Source organism: Periophthalmus magnuspinnatus, chromosome 3 (assembly GCF_009829125.3).
Source record: "Periophthalmus magnuspinnatus isolate fPerMag1 chromosome 3, fPerMag1.2.pri, whole genome shotgun sequence".
Lineage (NCBI taxonomy): Eukaryota > Metazoa > Chordata > Actinopteri > Gobiiformes > Gobiidae > Periophthalmus > Periophthalmus magnuspinnatus.
The window spans coordinates 29,004,469-29,022,348 of NC_047128.1; the positions used below are offsets into that span (position 1 = coordinate 29,004,469).

Sequence of the window (17,880 nt, forward strand, 5' to 3'; positions counted from 1 at the left end):
CATTAAATTTCAGGACTCTCAGAAAAGTGACAGTGCAACTTTAAGTAAAATTATAGATTTATAAAAGTACATTTATAAAAGTTAAATGATGATTCATTTTCAAATGATTTTGACACTCCTGTCAAGTGCATTGTCCTTCAGGAAAACTGAAGATTGGGTTATCCCCCCCTCAAAAAAACCCTCAAAACCCTTCAAAACCCTCATTCCCCTGTCAAAACATAGGCTTACATCTGATGATTTGTCAACTATGAAATGTTATTTTACTTACTTATTTACATACATTTTTACATTTGTAAAAGTAGATTGTCTTGTGTGAAGGTTTTAGATAATACTCATAAATTAAAAATCTTTTGACAAAAGTTTTACATATTGAGGAATATTTGTTTTAGGTTGCTTAGGGTAAATGTCTCAAAATGTATTTTTAAATTACATTTTTATCTGAAAATTAAATATACAAAATACATGTAAATCTGTATTTCTTCCTCATTTGAGTCACTACATTTCATTGAAACCATGCAGCACCACATGAAAGTTTTATTAATTCCTATCAGTAGGCTTTCACATGAGGTACAACCACAGAATTTGTTTGTTATAGCTTTCAAAATGACACGTGATAGTTCAATACATATGGTAGGCACTGTACATTAAACCATGTAGCTTTGGATTTTAACATTTGAAATAATGGTTCTCAGTGTAGCTGACATAGCCACAATGCAAACTACAGTACTGTATGAAGTAATACTTTGAATATGGGAGCAACCATCCTTATACATTATATAACCCATTTTAATTCGGTTTTACAACAAAACTGAGAAACAATAAATGATGCACTAATATTAAAACCTGTGTGTTGTGCCCAGCATTTTCTTTGGTCGGCATGACGATGACTGCAGCAGGATGTAAACACATTTTCCTTAGGCTATACTCACGTGTATGTGAGTAAAAAGGCTTGTGACTATATCACTGTAAAAGAGTTTATTACATGATGCCACTGAACTGTAAAGGAGTCTAAGACAATGGCTCATTGCTCAACAAAAGCCTATACAAGTAAATGCAAAGATAACAGCTATTGTTCGGAAATAAGTTTTATGTGCTTTATAAATTAAACAAAATTGTTTCAGTTTGATGTAAATAATAAAAAATACTGTAGAATATATTTGAAAATGTTCAAATGAGAGACAAAGTGATGTGTTTTTAGCACTTAACTGCTACTTCTCAAAAACTACCTGCATTGCCTATTTCTGTACAAAGCAAAGTTAAAAGATCAAAGGTTGGCGATTTATGTGCTACCTTTATACTGGGCTTATAACTACACATAAAACTAAGTACTTAACAATAAAATGTCTACCATGAGTAATTACTAGAACTATCAGTTTCATATTTGTTTGTAACCCACAAACACTCGAACAGCATTCATTCAAACGTAATGTCTTTAAAAGACACACGACTCAACACAAAAAACATGAATTATTACAAAAATAAAGGCAACTATTTTAGACAGCTTTCTGTGATAAAATTAAATATTATCTTATGACAGTGAAAAAATAAAATACTTTAAATTCACCAAAATGTTAAAAGTAAAATGTGAGCTTCAATATTATTATTTCTGATGTAATAAAATAAGTAGATCCCTCGTGCCCAGTGGCTGCAGGCCATCATGTCTTTCTTGTAAAATTGGATTTGACACAGGGTTGTTGATTGTTTACAGTTTGTAAGAGTAAACATTATTTGTCCCTAGTTGCTGATGATGAAGCCACCCATCCACCTGAGCTTACAGGCAAACCAGCGGCGCAGCGGACAGAAGTACTCAATGTGGAACTGCTGAAACTCTGGAGTCTTACGGATGTCTCTGAGGAAGGCGATGTCCAAGTCTGACTCTGTGAGCATGATGAGAAGCAGCAGAAGAGCGAAGAGCAGCCCGATGGTGACCAAGAACAAGCGCAGCACGCTCAGGATGAACTTATGCAGGTCCTCTACCTCGCTGTTTGTCGTGGCTTTGGTGCTCGCTGCTTGGAGTACTCTTCTCCCTGATTTGGTCTGTGTGGCCTGGGCCTCTGAGGACGACCCAGCAACAGACTCTTTCTCCTCATCAATACTGCAGGGGGCACCATTGAGGTGACGAGCAGCAGGCATTTCCACCCCGTGCTCAGCGATGGGTGTTGGCAGTACACTGTCTGAGGGACTATAAGTCTCATCAGAGATGACAGCTGATGTACTGGCTTCACCCCTTTCCACCAGATGACCCCGAGAGGACATGAAGGATTCACCATGGGACACGGAGCGCACGGGTGTTGAGTGTGCACTGTCACGGAGCGACTCCAGGCCTGCAACAGCACACACACAAATGTTCATGTTATTACAGTATATGGCATAGACATGAAGACAGGGTCTTGTTTCATAGTATTTTCAAAGCCTTTTGCCATTCAGATTATGACAAAAATTTTAGATACCTCCGGTAATATCCTGAAAGCTTTTGTCATTACCAAGACCAACTATTGTTCATAAACAAAAGATCCACCTAACTAAGAGCCAAGTTACCTGCAGGAGCAGTGTTTCCGCAGCCATGGCCTCGTGGGTGAGCAGTCATTCTGGATGGGATTCTCAGGTTATGTCCATAATCTGCACTAGCTTCAGTCGGGAGCAGAGGTAAAATCCCCATTCCTTTACCCAGCAGCCTTGGCCCCAGAGCCAACACGCGCACCCTCACATCTCGGTAACAGTGGTTGATCATACGCAGATGGACATTCACCTTGGTCTGGATACGGATCAGGCACTTAACCATTTTCTCTTATTTAGTTCTTGTACCAGCTTCTTGTTGTCTCACAGCTTTGTGTTCAGAGCATAGTCAGCTGTCACAATAATCCTGCCCACCTCACCCCCTCCCATGTCAACTGTTACACACGGCCAGACCCTGACAGCAGGAGCTATTTTCAGCCTGTTATTGTATTAGCAGTGGAAATACTGTGGCAGACAGGGACAAACTCAGGGTTTGTTCATTGTTGTGACTGTTCTCTCTACTGCTGAGAGGAACATGACTGATCCAGTTCTGTCTGTAGACAGACTCAGCTTCAGAGTTTTGTAAAAGGGTAATGGTCTGCAGGAGGAGGAGATGGGCAGTGTCAGTGCCCTTTTAAAACTGACAGCAAGACTTTTGTGTGACCAAAATCCCTGAGGCCCCAGACACTAGTTTATATGTGGATGGGTGATAGACTTGTATGTCACATTAGAAGGTGTCTGAGAGGTGAAGGTCACCTCTAAACATGGTGACCGCTCGCATTAGTGTTTACCTTCCATAATGGAGATATGCACCGCTCTCCTCCTGGTTCTCGGCACACTGGTGAGTCGAGGTCCATGGGTGATGGATGGGCAGCTTCGGCTTGGGACCATCCCAGCCCTGGTCAAAACAGATGTTGTACATTGTAAAAAGTACAAAATAATTCAATCCAGAAAAAGATTATTTGGGTTCTACCAACGATTTTGCACAACTTAAGACACCTTATGCATTTACTAAATTTCTATTATAAATGAACACACTACACTGCACACTGCTCTCACATCTACAGGGGACGCTGCAGTAATGGTGCCTGCGTTTTGCATCTTTCTTATTCCTCTTTCACCAATTAATGATTTGTCCTGATGAATGCAGGTGTCATCTTGGGCATAGGTATAAAATGATTGCACATACTGCAGTTACATAAATGGGAGACTTTTTTACATGGTGAATTCTATATGGTTATTTTTATGCTAGCCAGTATTACTTACCTGTGAATTTCAGGAGGATCCCTCTTTATCTTGGCACTTTGTTCCATGACCTCTTTTGCAACCTTTCCACTGCAAGAACAACGATCTTTATGTTGAAAAATATTTTATCAAATGATTCTTAAGTTCAACAGATTGTAATGAATACCTGTATCTAAAACGACTACCCTTAAAGAAGACATTACTACTTGACACAGTGCGGACTTGACTGGACTTCTCCAACCTGGATAGATAGAAGAACTAATGAGCTGAGTTTAACAAACATAAATCTATAGATTCCACAGTTTAAGTTAAGACTCACTTGTAGAAAGCCTGATTCTCTACCCCACACTTCCACAGATGCTTACAGGCCTCAGGTGTAGGTGCAAAGTATGTTAATATTATCTTTCTGTCCTGTAGAAATGCATTTGGTTTTAGTTTGTGAATGTAATATCACTATAAACTTTAAATTAGATTATACATTTCCTAAATCCCACTCACCTCATTCTGATTTGCATATATATGAAATGTCTTTGCTTCAAACTTTAGTTTGGTTACCTCCTCCCTGTTTGAAAGATGGAGCCATATACGTAAAACAGTGAAACGTGTAACAACAACATGTGACAACACACATAATTTAATAAAACCACAAAGTTTTAACTTAATACATGCAGCAGTAATGTGGCTCCCTAAAGCAGCTGGTGTGGAGTTACTAAAGCCCACAAGACATTATTTATTTTTCAAAAAAGCTGTAAAATGTTATTATATCTCAAAAGCAACAGTGAATAGGTGTAGTTTTTGACTCACCATGTGAGAAAGTGAATCCTTCTGTTTCCTTGCAGCACAGTGAATCCAAATGGAGTGAAAGCCAGAAAAGCTGGGTTTCCAGAGACATCCTAATAAACATGGTTATAAACAAAATATGTATTTCAGGGACCAAAAAATGAATACATAAATCATTGAAAAAAAAAAAAAGAAAAAGAAAAAGAATGACCAAGAAATACCTTGCAGGGATGAGGGTCCACTCCGTAGGTCTCCAACATCTGGGCTTTCCGTAAGAAGTTCAGTTCAGACACTTCTGGAGTCTGACCTCTGTGGACACACGTCAGTTTACTCAGGTAAAATGCATTCATACATTCATTGTGGGTTTTTTTGTTTGTTTGTTTGTTTTTTTACACTGAATACATTTTATTATTTTAAATGCATATTTTATAATCCTCATGCTCATTTAAAGTAAAATCTAATCACACTGTTTTGGAGATCTCCACTAGATGGCAGTATGGGATTAATCAAACAATTGTCCTCTGACGGCGGCACGTCACCTTGACTGGAGACTGGAACAGGCAATATAGGCTCTTTAAAGACCTGACCTGAACATAACCCCAGAAACATCACCTCATCCCAGTAATTACAAAGATAAAACTGTCCACACTGCCGTTTGGCCCTAGAACACTGAGTGCTTCCACTGTTGAAGAGCTGTGGTGGGATGTGACATGCTTGTATGTGTGATGTCTGTATTTTGAATGTTGTCAAGATATGCATCAGGACTGTTGTCACCATACATTAGCTCTGTCTTGTGGATCTCTGCAATGCGTCGCTCCAGCTTTTCCGAGTGCTTTGGGAAGAACTGGAACTTGGAACAGTAGCCCTCTGGATGTTTTCCAGGATCATAGTCCCCAATCTCCGCTAATAAAATTCATATACATATGTCAATACCAAGGCTCTATTTAAAAATATGAAATAGTAAAGAACACAGTATCTTAGATGTTCACAATGAAATTAACGGACTGTATATTATCTTCACTTGTAGGCCTCTGCATAGTAGCATATAGACATTGTATTGTACCTTGTAATATATATGCAGCAAGCAGTGCAGCGTCAGATGTTTTACAAAGCAGTCGTCCATGGTAAAGGTCCCTCTTCACCTGGAGGAAGACTAGGTATCTGTGGAGGATAGAGACACACAAGCTTATAATCAATAGAGTTTATTCATAAAATGGCTTTTGGGAATAATCATTTTGCACACTTGATACAGTCACAATCAAATCAATTTAAGGAATTTAAGCTATTCTCTATATTAACAATGACTTAAATGTGATTGCTGATCGGTTTTGAAGTCCACAGGGGCTGAGTCAGTCTTGTGGTCATCTCAATTTCTCCTGCCAGCATTTGTTACAGAGGTCTATGGTATGGCTCCAACAAGGCAACACCATACTTCATGTGGCAACCTTTTAAAGGACTAACTAAAACAATTGTGTCAAGTGTATGATTATTTCTCTATTGATTTGACGTAGTTTTTATGTCAGATGTCTTTCTTGCCACTAGAAGGGCATCTGCACAAGGATAGGACAGAAACAGCCATGATTCTGGTTGGGAGCTATGACTGGAATTCAGGAGACACATGTTTTGTGATACAAATGACATAAATATAGGTTATATTACATCTGACAACCTACAATATGCAACTTAGCACTGAATTCCTTTAATATTTCTATGGCGATGTGACTGCTTTGCCTGAAACCTTCCACAATATGACATTAACCTTGTAAGTCTAGTGCCATAGTGCGGTGCATTTCAGGCAAAGCAATTACATTTCCATGGTCCAGATCCCCACCAGAAAAGTCACATATTGCACTGTATTACATAAAAAAATAAGTACTGAATCTGAATTGTATTATAGTAGCATATACTGAATATCAATATAATTGTGGTACAAGTGACAGGTTGGTATAGTTTGTCTGTAAATAATTAATGGACCTATTGGAAAATGCAGTAAATAGGATTGCATCATTTTACATACTCTAAAATGAGTGGGAAATGTGATTTGCTATGGTTGCCGTTGCTTGTGTTATACGCCTGTGCCTCCAGTTCTAACAGATGGAGGCGGATGAAGCAGCTCTCCCTTCCGTGTCAGTCTGCTATATCAAGAAGAGCCGGATTCAGAATAAGAGATTCCTTTATTGCATGGCAACCAGCGAAGGATGTGATTTAGTTGGATAGAAGTGCACGCTAGCTCTCTGACTGACTCTTTGCAGCAGTTTGTTCAGCTGTCAAGGATGCCCCACACAGCACATGACGGAGGAGAGCAGCTTAGCAAAAACACCTCTTAAAGAGAAGATCCTGTCTGTACATGCCACATATACTGTGCTCTCTGCCACAATCAGGCTGGAAAATATGGACAGTGCCATGTGTTTGAGGAGATGGTTGAAGACAGTCATCAAATTATTCATCAGTCATAAATGAATAACCAGTTTTTGAATCATTTAAGATTACAACAAATTACTCATCCAATGGGGTACCATAGGCTTTTCCAGTCTATGCATTTAAAGCATTTGGTCTGCATTCCTCTGCATTCTGGAGGTTAACAAGTGATGATTTTTCACTGTCTCATTGCATTCAAGTGATTTATAGTACATGTTTTCAGGGTATAATGAAGGTAAAAGAACAGATTTAAAAAAGGAACGCTTACAGTTTTATCACAATATTGCAATCATATTTTATATTTAACATTCTCACAACCTTACAATAAGATACTGTAAAAAGATGTGTAGGTCTGAGACAGCACATGAAATGGGTTCATGGTGTCTAACCTGGTGATTTCCTCTCTGAGGGCAGCGGGATCTGGTGGATAGAACTTTACCCTCAAACACATAGTGAACGGAGGCTGAGCTGGTAAGAGGGAAAAACAATGTTAATGGACATGGTAATGACAATTAAATATTAAAGAGGAGGAATACTGATAAACTTACACTTCATTTGTTTGGCGATTGATTTGCTGAACTCCAACCAGTGCTGGAAGAGAATAGAAAAACGATACCAATCATCTGATTATTCAGTAGATGAGACTGAAATAGTGGTCTTTTTTAGCTGCAAGGTGCACTCATGATTATTCTGATCTAATCATTTAGGCTACTCCCCAACGGAGGCACCACGCACACAGAGATGAAAGCTGTTGTGGGGATAATCTGAAGAGTGATGCGCTCAACTCAGTGAGGGGGTGCTAACTGTAATCACTGAAGTGACATATCGAGACAGTAGCAAATATAAATACACTAAATACATAAATACACTATCTGAACATTTCTATCATGTTATGGCAGATTACACTTTGCAGGAAATATGAGGAAGCTCACATTTGGCATGCAGTACTTATTTTTTAGGCAGCGTTAACAAATCCAAGCTAATCCATTGTCATTATTTTGAAAGAATTATGAGTCTACAAAGAAACAATGCAGCTTTGTATGTGCATCAGTACACCATTTTCATCAATTTCATCAATATGATCCAATTAGGAATAACCTTGACAGTGGTCTGTGATGTGTTTCGAAATTAGATTATTCCTGGAAATATTGTGTTATTCAAGTTATTCTTATAAACCCATTACTTCACTAAAATTATAGTCTTGTAATTATGCCCCCCACCCATTTCCTGCACACCTCTCTGTTCCAGATCTTCATATATCCATCATTAAAATCTATCACTTGCACACCTTTGAAAATTATTCTCTAGAGTAGAAAGGGCCGTACTCCACACACTGATAACAATACCTTCTCCAACATTTCTCCTATTTGCATCAGCTTCCTGTGGCTTTCCTGCTGCTTTGACGTTAAATATGTTACACTTCAGTCGCACTTTAGAACACACCCTTAAATGTGTTGGCATTTCTGTTGAAGCACTGGGCTAATTACCAGATGTTACGTTACAATGAACACCTATTTGGATGAGCTGAGAAATCCTTGAATCCTCAGTAGAAAAAAAACATAGAATACGAACTGTAGTAGCAGCCTGAATGTTGTGAAGCAATTAGTAAAATGTTGGAGAGAAAAATAAAAAGAGCAGAACATGAGTCACGGAGGCGGGAAGTAACTCAAGTAAATTGTAAATAAACTGAGATTAATATAATACACACTCGTTGCTTGTCTGGATCCACATATCTGATGCCAAAGTAGTCCTTCTCCAGCAAGTTCAGGTGATGGCAGATGAGGTCAAACAAGTACTGGCCTTTAGCGTCCCGCTGGAAAAGACCAAAGACTTATTATTAGACCATCGGATCAAAACAGAAACACAAACTAATACAGACATCCACCAAGGCACTGTATGTGTCTGGCAGTTTATTTGAGTGGGTGTTTATTAGAAGGAAGCTTTATCAAATTGAATCACAAAGTCTTTATTAAGAGACACAGATACAGAATCAACTGACCTAATGTCGCTGTCAAGCAATTTGGACTGGTCACAATTAGCCAATTACAAGCTGCAATTATGTAATATACTGAATAATCCACTGCAAACTAAAGATTTTGTCTCCATGGAGTCTTATGGTGCGGAGTAGGGCTGTGGTCGATTAAAGAAATGATTGGTAAACTATAAACACTTCCTGCTGATCAATTAGCTGACTTAAAAGGGGGCGTGACAAAAGCTCTCAAAACTATTAAGTATCTCTGAAAACAATTATCTCTATGTATCTTAACCCAAACTGCACTTACAAGATTACACCTGCAGGGATGTTCATGCAGAAACAACTATTTATGCACAAAAACTTACCAGGAAACAATGTGTGTTTTATAAACAATTATGAGTTTAATCTGCTTTTTTACATATAATAACAAAAAATGTCTTCATTCCTGCAACTTTTTGTCCAGTTGACAGATTTAAATTTTTCTTTACTGTGGATCATATCTGGACGACTGAGGGATTACACAGACAATAAAAAATCCCATATCTTCAGCTCACCCACTTCTCCCTTCTGCTGCTGTCTCATATACATCCTTATAATCAATTTAAAATGACAAATAACAAATATTGGTCGACTGAAACACCATCAATCCATTAATCAACTACTACTTGTTCTTCAGTTACAAAATGGAAGACACAATTATTTTTTTTCTCAAAATCATCCAACCCTACCCCCTTCTCTTCTGCCAATCTCATTCAACTTCCTCGTTCCCTCAGCCAATCATAGCTCAGCTGCATACATTTATAGTGTTGTGTCTCTCCAGTCACTCACTGCCCCTCAGTGAGATACAGCTGAACCATCTTTTCACAGCTTCCTCTCAGCCACATCTAGTGTTTATGCTCAGACAGGAACAGAGCTGTACGATCTTTATAAAACTTCAAATCAAATCATATTCTCCTACTCCCCCCATGACCTAGCCACACAGTTCACACAGTTTACGCTCCATCACCTAGCCACACAGTATCAAATGTTTTATTTGTCTGTTCGGATGGAATTTAACTTTAAATTTTTAATTAAAGCTGCATCACTTTTCTGTAGGGGGTGCACCATCTGCTTCTTTCTAAAGAGATGCCAGTTGCTTTGCTTTGAACGTTACACAGTATGACATTGTAAGAATGTTTGTTTCTGTTGTAAGCTTCAAAGAGGACCAAGAGTCTGAAACATAAAGTCAGAAGGGTTTTAATGAGTTCCACACAGGTAAAGTGAACAATGAAGCAACAGACAGAAAGGACAAGAAGAGAGCGCTGAGATGTGCATGTTGACAGCTTTTATAGTGTCTGTGTGTGTAAGGCAGGTCTTCTTCTGGTCTGCATGGCGTTACACATTAAGAAATTTTAAGCACAGTCAAACAAGGTGAGTGTTTTATAACCCTCTCAGAGTAGGGGTCAAACATTACTTAGTGAGAGGGGCTATAGACAAGAAATGTGGCCTTAACCAAAATGACCAGAACATAGCTGTTATCTTCCCTTAGTGTGATATATGGCCACTGCTGCAAGGGGAACAGAACGTTTTTCCACCTTTGTAAGAAAATAAGCAGTGTATTACATTTGTATATTATCCTAGCGTCCTTGTAAGCCCCCACGCTGATTTGCATACCGTTTTTCTGAGCCCCCAGGCATCCCATATCCACCGGTAGGCACGTGTTATTAGCATAGTAAATCAAAATACCAGTTTGATGTAGTGCTGCACTGCTAGAAAATACCTTACAACATTAATTGACCCAATGGTGTTACCTGCTTGTCTCCATGGAGATAGATGAGTTTAATGCCATAATGTGAAAATTCCAGGCAAAGCAAACAGCCTCATACTCATAAAAGTATATAATCCACAATATATCTGTTACCTTCATCACCCATATCAACAAATGAATCAACTGCTGATGACATGACCTCTTTATTGTATGAATTCTCTATCTCTATCTATTTCCTTTATATAGTGTACATTCAGAATAAACAAATCACATCACTTCTTCTCTTTTGATGTGGTCCACTTTTGCAGCCTGTACGCTGTCAAAATGGCCACCAGAACAAGTTTTAATATTTCACTACCCTCAAGGGAGATGTACGAGTGCTATCAAATATTCATATTGAGGCTTCAGCCATCTGCAGAAGCTGTGAGACATTTCTACGGCAAGACAGAAACCTGGACTAAACCAAGTGTTAGGAGTGAATGTACAGGAAAAGTGCTCCAGAAACATTGTTATATAAATAATTCATGAGCATAATTGATTATCATTACTGTGAAAAAATGTGAGAATGAATCCTTATTTGATGCAACAAAGTCTGGCAATCACATTTTCCCCATTAATAGCAGCAAGATAATATGTCTGAAATGTAAAAAAAAGCAGTACCATTTGTTCCAATACCCATCTAGTCAGCCAAAGCTAATAATTACATAATGTTAGCCTAGCAGGATACTTGATCAATTATTCCTCGAAAAGAACACTGTAGAAATGTGCGTCATGAATTAAGCAGCAACACATTTATCAGCGATTTCTCACTCCCTAAATAATTGCTTCCTTTTACTACTTTGCCCTAATCACTGTAAAATAGAACATTAGTATTAGTATTTCCGTATTTCAATTGCCTCCTTCCCAGTCCATAATGTGGCTCTCTCTTTTACAGTCGTCAGAAATTACCCAATTGTTGCCCTGCCTCCACCGATAGGAAGACAGCACCAAAATCTGTTTACACATCACAGCGACATCACGTGACCACTCTGAGGAAAATCCCTGGTGAGCAGTCGAAACTGTCAGGTATGAAAACAAACTAAACCGTGGTCTGGAAGGAGAATCTATTAAAATAAATTAATGGAAAACCAGATGAACCTAATTGGACTATAAGTAATATGTGCTTAGATGTGGTTTTATGTGGTGCAAATAAAATAAATTATTCACCAATATAAAAATGAATGATCAAAACCTATAAATCAAAATACAAGATATTGAAAGTATTGAGCTTTTAAACAAGTTTGGTAGAAAACAGATATACCAGAGTTGGCCCGGAGTACCATCATAAATATTTTACTTTGTTTTGTCCTAGTAACAGAGAAGATCCAGGATTTTAAATCAAGTCAAGCTAAACCTATTTTTAATGTCAGTCCAACAGACATGTGGTAAAACAGGTCAGATTGTTGAGGTTTTATTTTCAGACAGATGTGAAATTTCTGCATTTTATAATTTAAATTCTCACTTTTATTGAGCCATTTTCCCCCAGCATTTTTTTTATTTTAGACAATATACTTAATATTCAAAATGTACTTATCTTTAATACAAAATTCATGATATTATCACTATTTAGACAAATTCCCCCCCCTCTATGGACACTCAAGTCTATCGAGTCAGTGTTTCCATTGAAGGACGTAAGATGTACAGGCCTATTCACCAAGAAATACAAAAAGAACTGATGTGTAGTTCAACATCACTGAGTAAAACAAATGTAAAATGTGTCTGTATGTCTTAAGATTAATTTGACTCCACTGTGCCACTACTAGAGCTGCATGCGTATACTTCTATAAATGTGATCATGGTCTGAAGTGATACACAGGATGCTGCAGAGGACACTGAAGTGTATAATTTCTCCCTCTGTCCTTTATGATGAACTCTGTGTTCACATAGAGTACTGGCAGTAATTCAGAAGTGCATAGTCAGTGAAAGTCTGATCCAGATATATGAGAGCGGGGGAGGTACAGAACAGTAAGTAAAACCACACAGAGAGGGTGAGAAATGATGAAGTCAACCAAGGCCAGCCCTCACCTGAAGAGGGAAGGACATGCTGTCTTTGAATGATTCAGACCAATGTGACAATGCACATGCTATCTCATTTCCATAAGCTGAGTATATAGAAACAAGACTGTGGTGTGGAGTGGTGTTTCAGGCTCAAACGGATGTAATGAAACAGTATTCAGTTACAGAAATACTATGTACAATATGTCTTTACAAGCAATAGTCAGACTTGACCCTCTAATTCATGGGTTTTGGAGTGACGTAAATCTAGCACCGCTGCCACAGCAATTGACAGTTCAAAATAAAATGTTGAATCTTTTGAATGGGCAAAATATTACCTAGAAACAGGTGGTCATGAATAACCACCTCTTATCAGAATAAGTTGGAAAAAATGGATAACCGAGAAGCAATCATAGTATAAAGACGCAGAGTTGACTCGTGTTTGACTATTAAGGCTCTCAAGGCCCACTTAAAACAATAATTCACATCATTATGAATGAAACTGCCAATCTATGCAATGATAGATGACGCATGTCTAAGTCTCTTAATGGTGTTCTAGATCATCAATATATATTTTTCCATGTCAAATCACTACCTATTTTATTTTACACACACATGTTTGAGGAGTAATGCTTTGACCTAGAGCTACAGAAAAGAGTAGAAGATGCTCCATATGTGAAACTAAGAAGTACAGAAAGTCATTTTCAGCGGTGGAACATAACAAGTAAAATTAGTAAAGTACTGTACTTAAGTAAAAAAATATCTGTACTTTACTTATGTACATTTTACAATAGGTACTTTTTATTTTTCCTTCACTGCATTTGAGAGCAGTATCTGTACTTTCTACTCTACCAACATTTTTTATTATTGTCTAAGACCTGCTGAAAAGGCTGAGGATTTATTTTTAACATGTTCATAGTTTGAGCAAACAAAAAATACAAATAAATAGAGCTAGGAAAAAATAACAATTCAATTGTTTCTGCTGAAAAAAATTCAGCACAAATCTGTATCAAAATCACTACATTCGTAGCCTTATAACACCAGTTTTTACTCTTTATGTACACACATTTAATACATACAGTAATATATTTACTGAAGTTGATTTTTTCATGTGATACTTTTACTTGAGTATTTTTTTTTCTCAGATATTTGTACTTTTACATAAGTAACAGAATTGAGTACTTCTTCTACCACTGTTCACAATAAGAATCTGCTAAGATCTAGTGGCTAATCGTCGTGCTATTGTTTATCTATTTCACAATGTTTCACTGTGTCTGTCACTAATAGAAGGTGACAGACATTTCCAGGGGTTCTCTGGACTGAAATGGACCAGCACCCCTGAGTAAGACATTACCAATCCATACACTACAGTTAGAAATGCAGAGTATTTCATTTGATTCAAAAAGTACTCCGAAAGCCTGAAAAAGCCTAAAATGGCATCTTTAACTTGACAATAATGCACTAGCTCGTTGTTTCCCATGGTGCACTGGGCTTGCTCTCTCCTCTCCAGTGTGTCTGCTTCAGTATCTTCCATGAATCTTAAGGACAGACCTGCTGACTGGCCCAACAGCATAAAATAGCATCACACTCAGGCTGTGCAGGCTGCGGCACACAGAGCTGCACAAGAGAATTGTCCTTTTTTTGTCCAGAGTTATAAATGTTTCTGGTGCACCTGTAAATCCTCCAGCTCCAGAACAATACAGCCCCAGCTTGGATCACTCATTACCTCCATCTGTGATCATAGAAGTGGAGCCTATCATGTCCCAAAAGCCCCCAAAAGGCATATGTACAAGCTTAAAGGTGATTAGAGCAGATCAGAGGGTTATTGGGTTTGTGGTGTTTGATGCACTAAAGAAGAGGTTGTAAACTATTGCTTACTTACATACTTCTATTTTAAAATGTAAAGTGGTTTCTGCAAGCCAAGAGGTAAATGTCAGTCTGTCTGCAAATCTGTCACACCAAACTAAGAAACAGATCAACCTATAAGTCCAAGTAAAGTCAACTGAACTGAATATATAAGGGGTTGGACCAATTTTGGTTTGCCCTTAGGCCTCTTGGTGAATTGGCCCGGATTATTGTAAGTACTCCTTTTTCACTGCAATCTTAAAACTCTTCTATGATCACATTATCTATAACAAACATTCTTGTAAAGTGACAGACCAAATGTTAACCTGAATGCTTCACTGTACTGACTACTAGTCTATAGCTCTCTGCGACAGCCCCAGATATTTAGATGTTTGTTTACTTCCTTCTTTGCTTCCTCTCACTATTCAAGTTCATTCATAAGGAGAACAAGTGACAAGTGACTAAACGGACCAAACAACTAGCCGTGTCTGGATCTCTGAAACAAGCCCCACGGACCCTTGATCTGAAACAACGATTTCAATGAAAATGAATCAGTAAAGTTTCTTTAACTGCAGTAGCGGGAGAAAAATAACTGTATTAAACAAATTTATTGAGAAACCATTTATTGAGAAACCATTCATTAAAAAAACCATTCATTAAAAAAATACAAAAGCTTCACAAGGCTGCAAGGCATAAAATGTGTGAGGTGTTCATGTTTTTTGTTTTGTATTAGTATGTTGCAATGTCAATAAGGATCAGCGGTTGTCTTGAGTATACATGTAATCTGCAGTGATGAGATTGAAGTGGACTCTAACTTGGCTCATTGTCTGCCCAGAGTCTGAACGCTGCTGACCCATCATTTGTAGTGTGTATGTGGTGTTGCGTTGCATACTTATGAGGCCTGGCTTGAATTGAGTGAGCTGACCTGGGCTCCACTGGGATGCAGCTTGGCTCTAAGGCAGAGGCATATCGATCCAAACTTAAGTGTTCTTCAACAACCTTATGAGACTTAACCCAGCAGTTCACCGAGGGAACAGCACTGCAGCCAGTTAACTGCTTTATTGTTTCAGAGGAGATGAACTGCACACCTGCTATAGTATTAGTGATGGAGTGTGGGATTCCTGTCTCAAGTTGTGCTACATGCAGTTCTCTACATCCTTCTATTTGGATGTTTCTTTTTACAGTGAAGCTGCAATGCAGTTCTTCCACAATGCAGTGAATGTATTCCAGCCAGTTAAGCTTAATCACTAATGCTGTATACAGTAGATAGACTTAAGCAGTCTTAGTAGTGACTTCTTACCACATCAAAGAGAAGAGGATTTTTAAAAATATTATTTTATTGGCTGTATGTTTAAACTGTAAACTGTTTTTAATCTTAAACATTGGGTGCAACAGCAAATCAGTTATTACTATATTGTGCAGTGATTTGCATAACTAATTAGGTTTGTTCACTGAACAAAGACTTGGTTTGTGGAGTTATATTTCTGACTTACATAAGAAAAACTTTCTGGTTCAAAAACAAATTACCTGAAACCCAAATATCACTAAAAAACATACATTGAGAAATGTTGCGCGCACTACTTTTGCGTCATTTCAAATCGTCAATTCTTACATGTGCCCTGCCCTAACGTTGTGTCGTCTTCTCTTACATAAGTCACTGGTATTTGATTTCACTTTGGTAATTCCACAACTAGGGCGTGAAAAAGGTTATATAGTACAGACAAGTTTTGATCCACACACTATACTATAAGGAAGTTTTTATTAAGACAGATGCAATCATGCAACTCTGTCATATCCAATGTTTGTTTACACTTGCAGTATAGCAGGCCTGTTTTGTGCACCTGCTGCAAGTGACATGCGCCATGGTGTAATGTGTTAAATATATAATGTTGTGTCTGTAATAAGAACTGGGAACATACACAGCAATGTTGAGCACACTCACACAGGGGTAAAAGAGATTACTGCAAGCTGTCAATGGGAAAGAAATGTATTCAGCCGGCAGCAGAGCGCCCTGAGTGCTTATAGTGGAAGAGGCGCGTGGAGCTTTTCATCATAGCTGTAATAAAAATGATAAAGGGGGGGATGAAAATAACCCAGTCTAAGGCCAAATGAGCACAGGCCAGTGTAGCCACACTTTCAGCCTGCTGTCACTTTAAGAATCACATTAATTATTAAATGGGGTTTTATATCAGCATGGGAAACACCACATCAATAAAAGATGGTGTCAATTTAAGCTAGATGAGGGAAATGGCAACAGCTCTGTAAAAAGGTCACAGTTGTTTGTGTGACGTAACACAGTGGTGTATGATTTGGAGTGGCTTCATATTTACACTCCATCAGGGCTCATTTCAAAGTTCTGATAAAAGCTACTGCACACAATGGAAAGGCTGATTTTTCCTGTGTGGTTCAGGCTTCAGGGCTTACCATAATCTTATTAAGTGTAACATATGCATGCTTTGAATTGCAGAGTAATGTATTGCCATTGAGAATCTCATCTTTTCTTGAAGCTTTTTCCTTCCTGGGTCATCATGTTAATTTCTTGGCCCCTATGCATGCAGTAATTTGCATATTGATTTTGCATGTTTTACACCTAATTTCATGGCTTTTCTTTCGCTGTTCTTCATTTTTCTGATCAAAAGCAATTATGTCAACACAATAACTGGTATGGTTGACCTTGTCTACTGTATTCTGCGAAGTATTCCATGTACTATTTTCCGAGAAGGCACCTTTTATGCTGTAGTATTAAACACTATACACTAGCATATTATGTTCTAATATCCCCCATGATAAAGTAGTTTTGATAGTAGTCAGTGTAGGTACATTAGCACTAGAAAACCTTTACAATGTATCATCTCTCCTATGCACTCTGCCTTTGTGGCCAGGCCAACAATGCATCATCCCACTGCAGAGCCCTGCATAATGAGAGCCATAATGGAAGCTGCTACAGCAAAACTAGTGACACTCCTCATCAAAAAACATCAAGCCAAAGGCTGCATCACAATGCTGAGTAAGATCAACACTGAATAAATCCATGGGTCAGCCCAAAGCTGTGCTCTTGCATTAGACCAGGGCTACAGGATTAATCACAATCAAATCGACAAACATATTTTGTTTTATTCTTCATAAAAAATGGCTAACCCTCTGATTTTGATCTGTACAAATATACAAATGTCATTATTTGTCTGTTTATAGGCCTATTAAGTATTAGGTAAATTCTGGATGTGCTTAAAATGTGAACTTTGAACAGAATCCTAGTATTAAAGCATAAATCACAAATCTAATTTCACTCGCAATACTTGACAGACAAATTGTAATTCCATATAATTTCCCAAATTGTTCA

At 38.1% G+C, this 17,880-nt stretch overlaps 2 protein-coding genes across 2 annotated transcripts in view; both read right to left on the reverse strand.

Moving 5' to 3' along the window:
• Positions 1–17,880, reverse strand: part of LOC117392878 (isocitrate dehydrogenase [NADP], mitochondrial) — a 65,612-nt gene that overhangs the window by 46,943 nt on the left and 789 nt on the right. The window lies entirely within an intron of this gene.
• The window catches only part of LOC117393747 (FERM domain-containing protein 5-like), a 33,058-nt gene continuing 15,665 nt past the window's right edge, over positions 488–17,880 (reverse strand). Inside the window, exons 2-14 of the mRNA XM_033991747.2 lie at positions 8,648–8,752; positions 7,488–7,530; positions 7,329–7,407; positions 5,585–5,682; positions 5,301–5,424; positions 4,743–4,830; positions 4,546–4,634; positions 4,240–4,303; positions 4,061–4,152; positions 3,908–3,982; positions 3,763–3,831; positions 3,288–3,394; positions 488–2,324 (exon numbers count right to left, since the gene is read on the reverse strand). Coding sequence (XP_033847638.1) covers positions 1,735–2,324; positions 3,288–3,394; positions 3,763–3,831; positions 3,908–3,982; positions 4,061–4,152; positions 4,240–4,303; positions 4,546–4,634; positions 4,743–4,830; positions 5,301–5,424; positions 5,585–5,682; positions 7,329–7,407; positions 7,488–7,530; positions 8,648–8,752 — 1,623 coding nt within the window. The 3' untranslated portion in view covers positions 488–1,734. The remainder of the gene's footprint in view (positions 2,325–3,287; positions 3,395–3,762; positions 3,832–3,907; positions 3,983–4,060; positions 4,153–4,239; positions 4,304–4,545; positions 4,635–4,742; positions 4,831–5,300; positions 5,425–5,584; positions 5,683–7,328; positions 7,408–7,487; positions 7,531–8,647; positions 8,753–17,880) is intronic.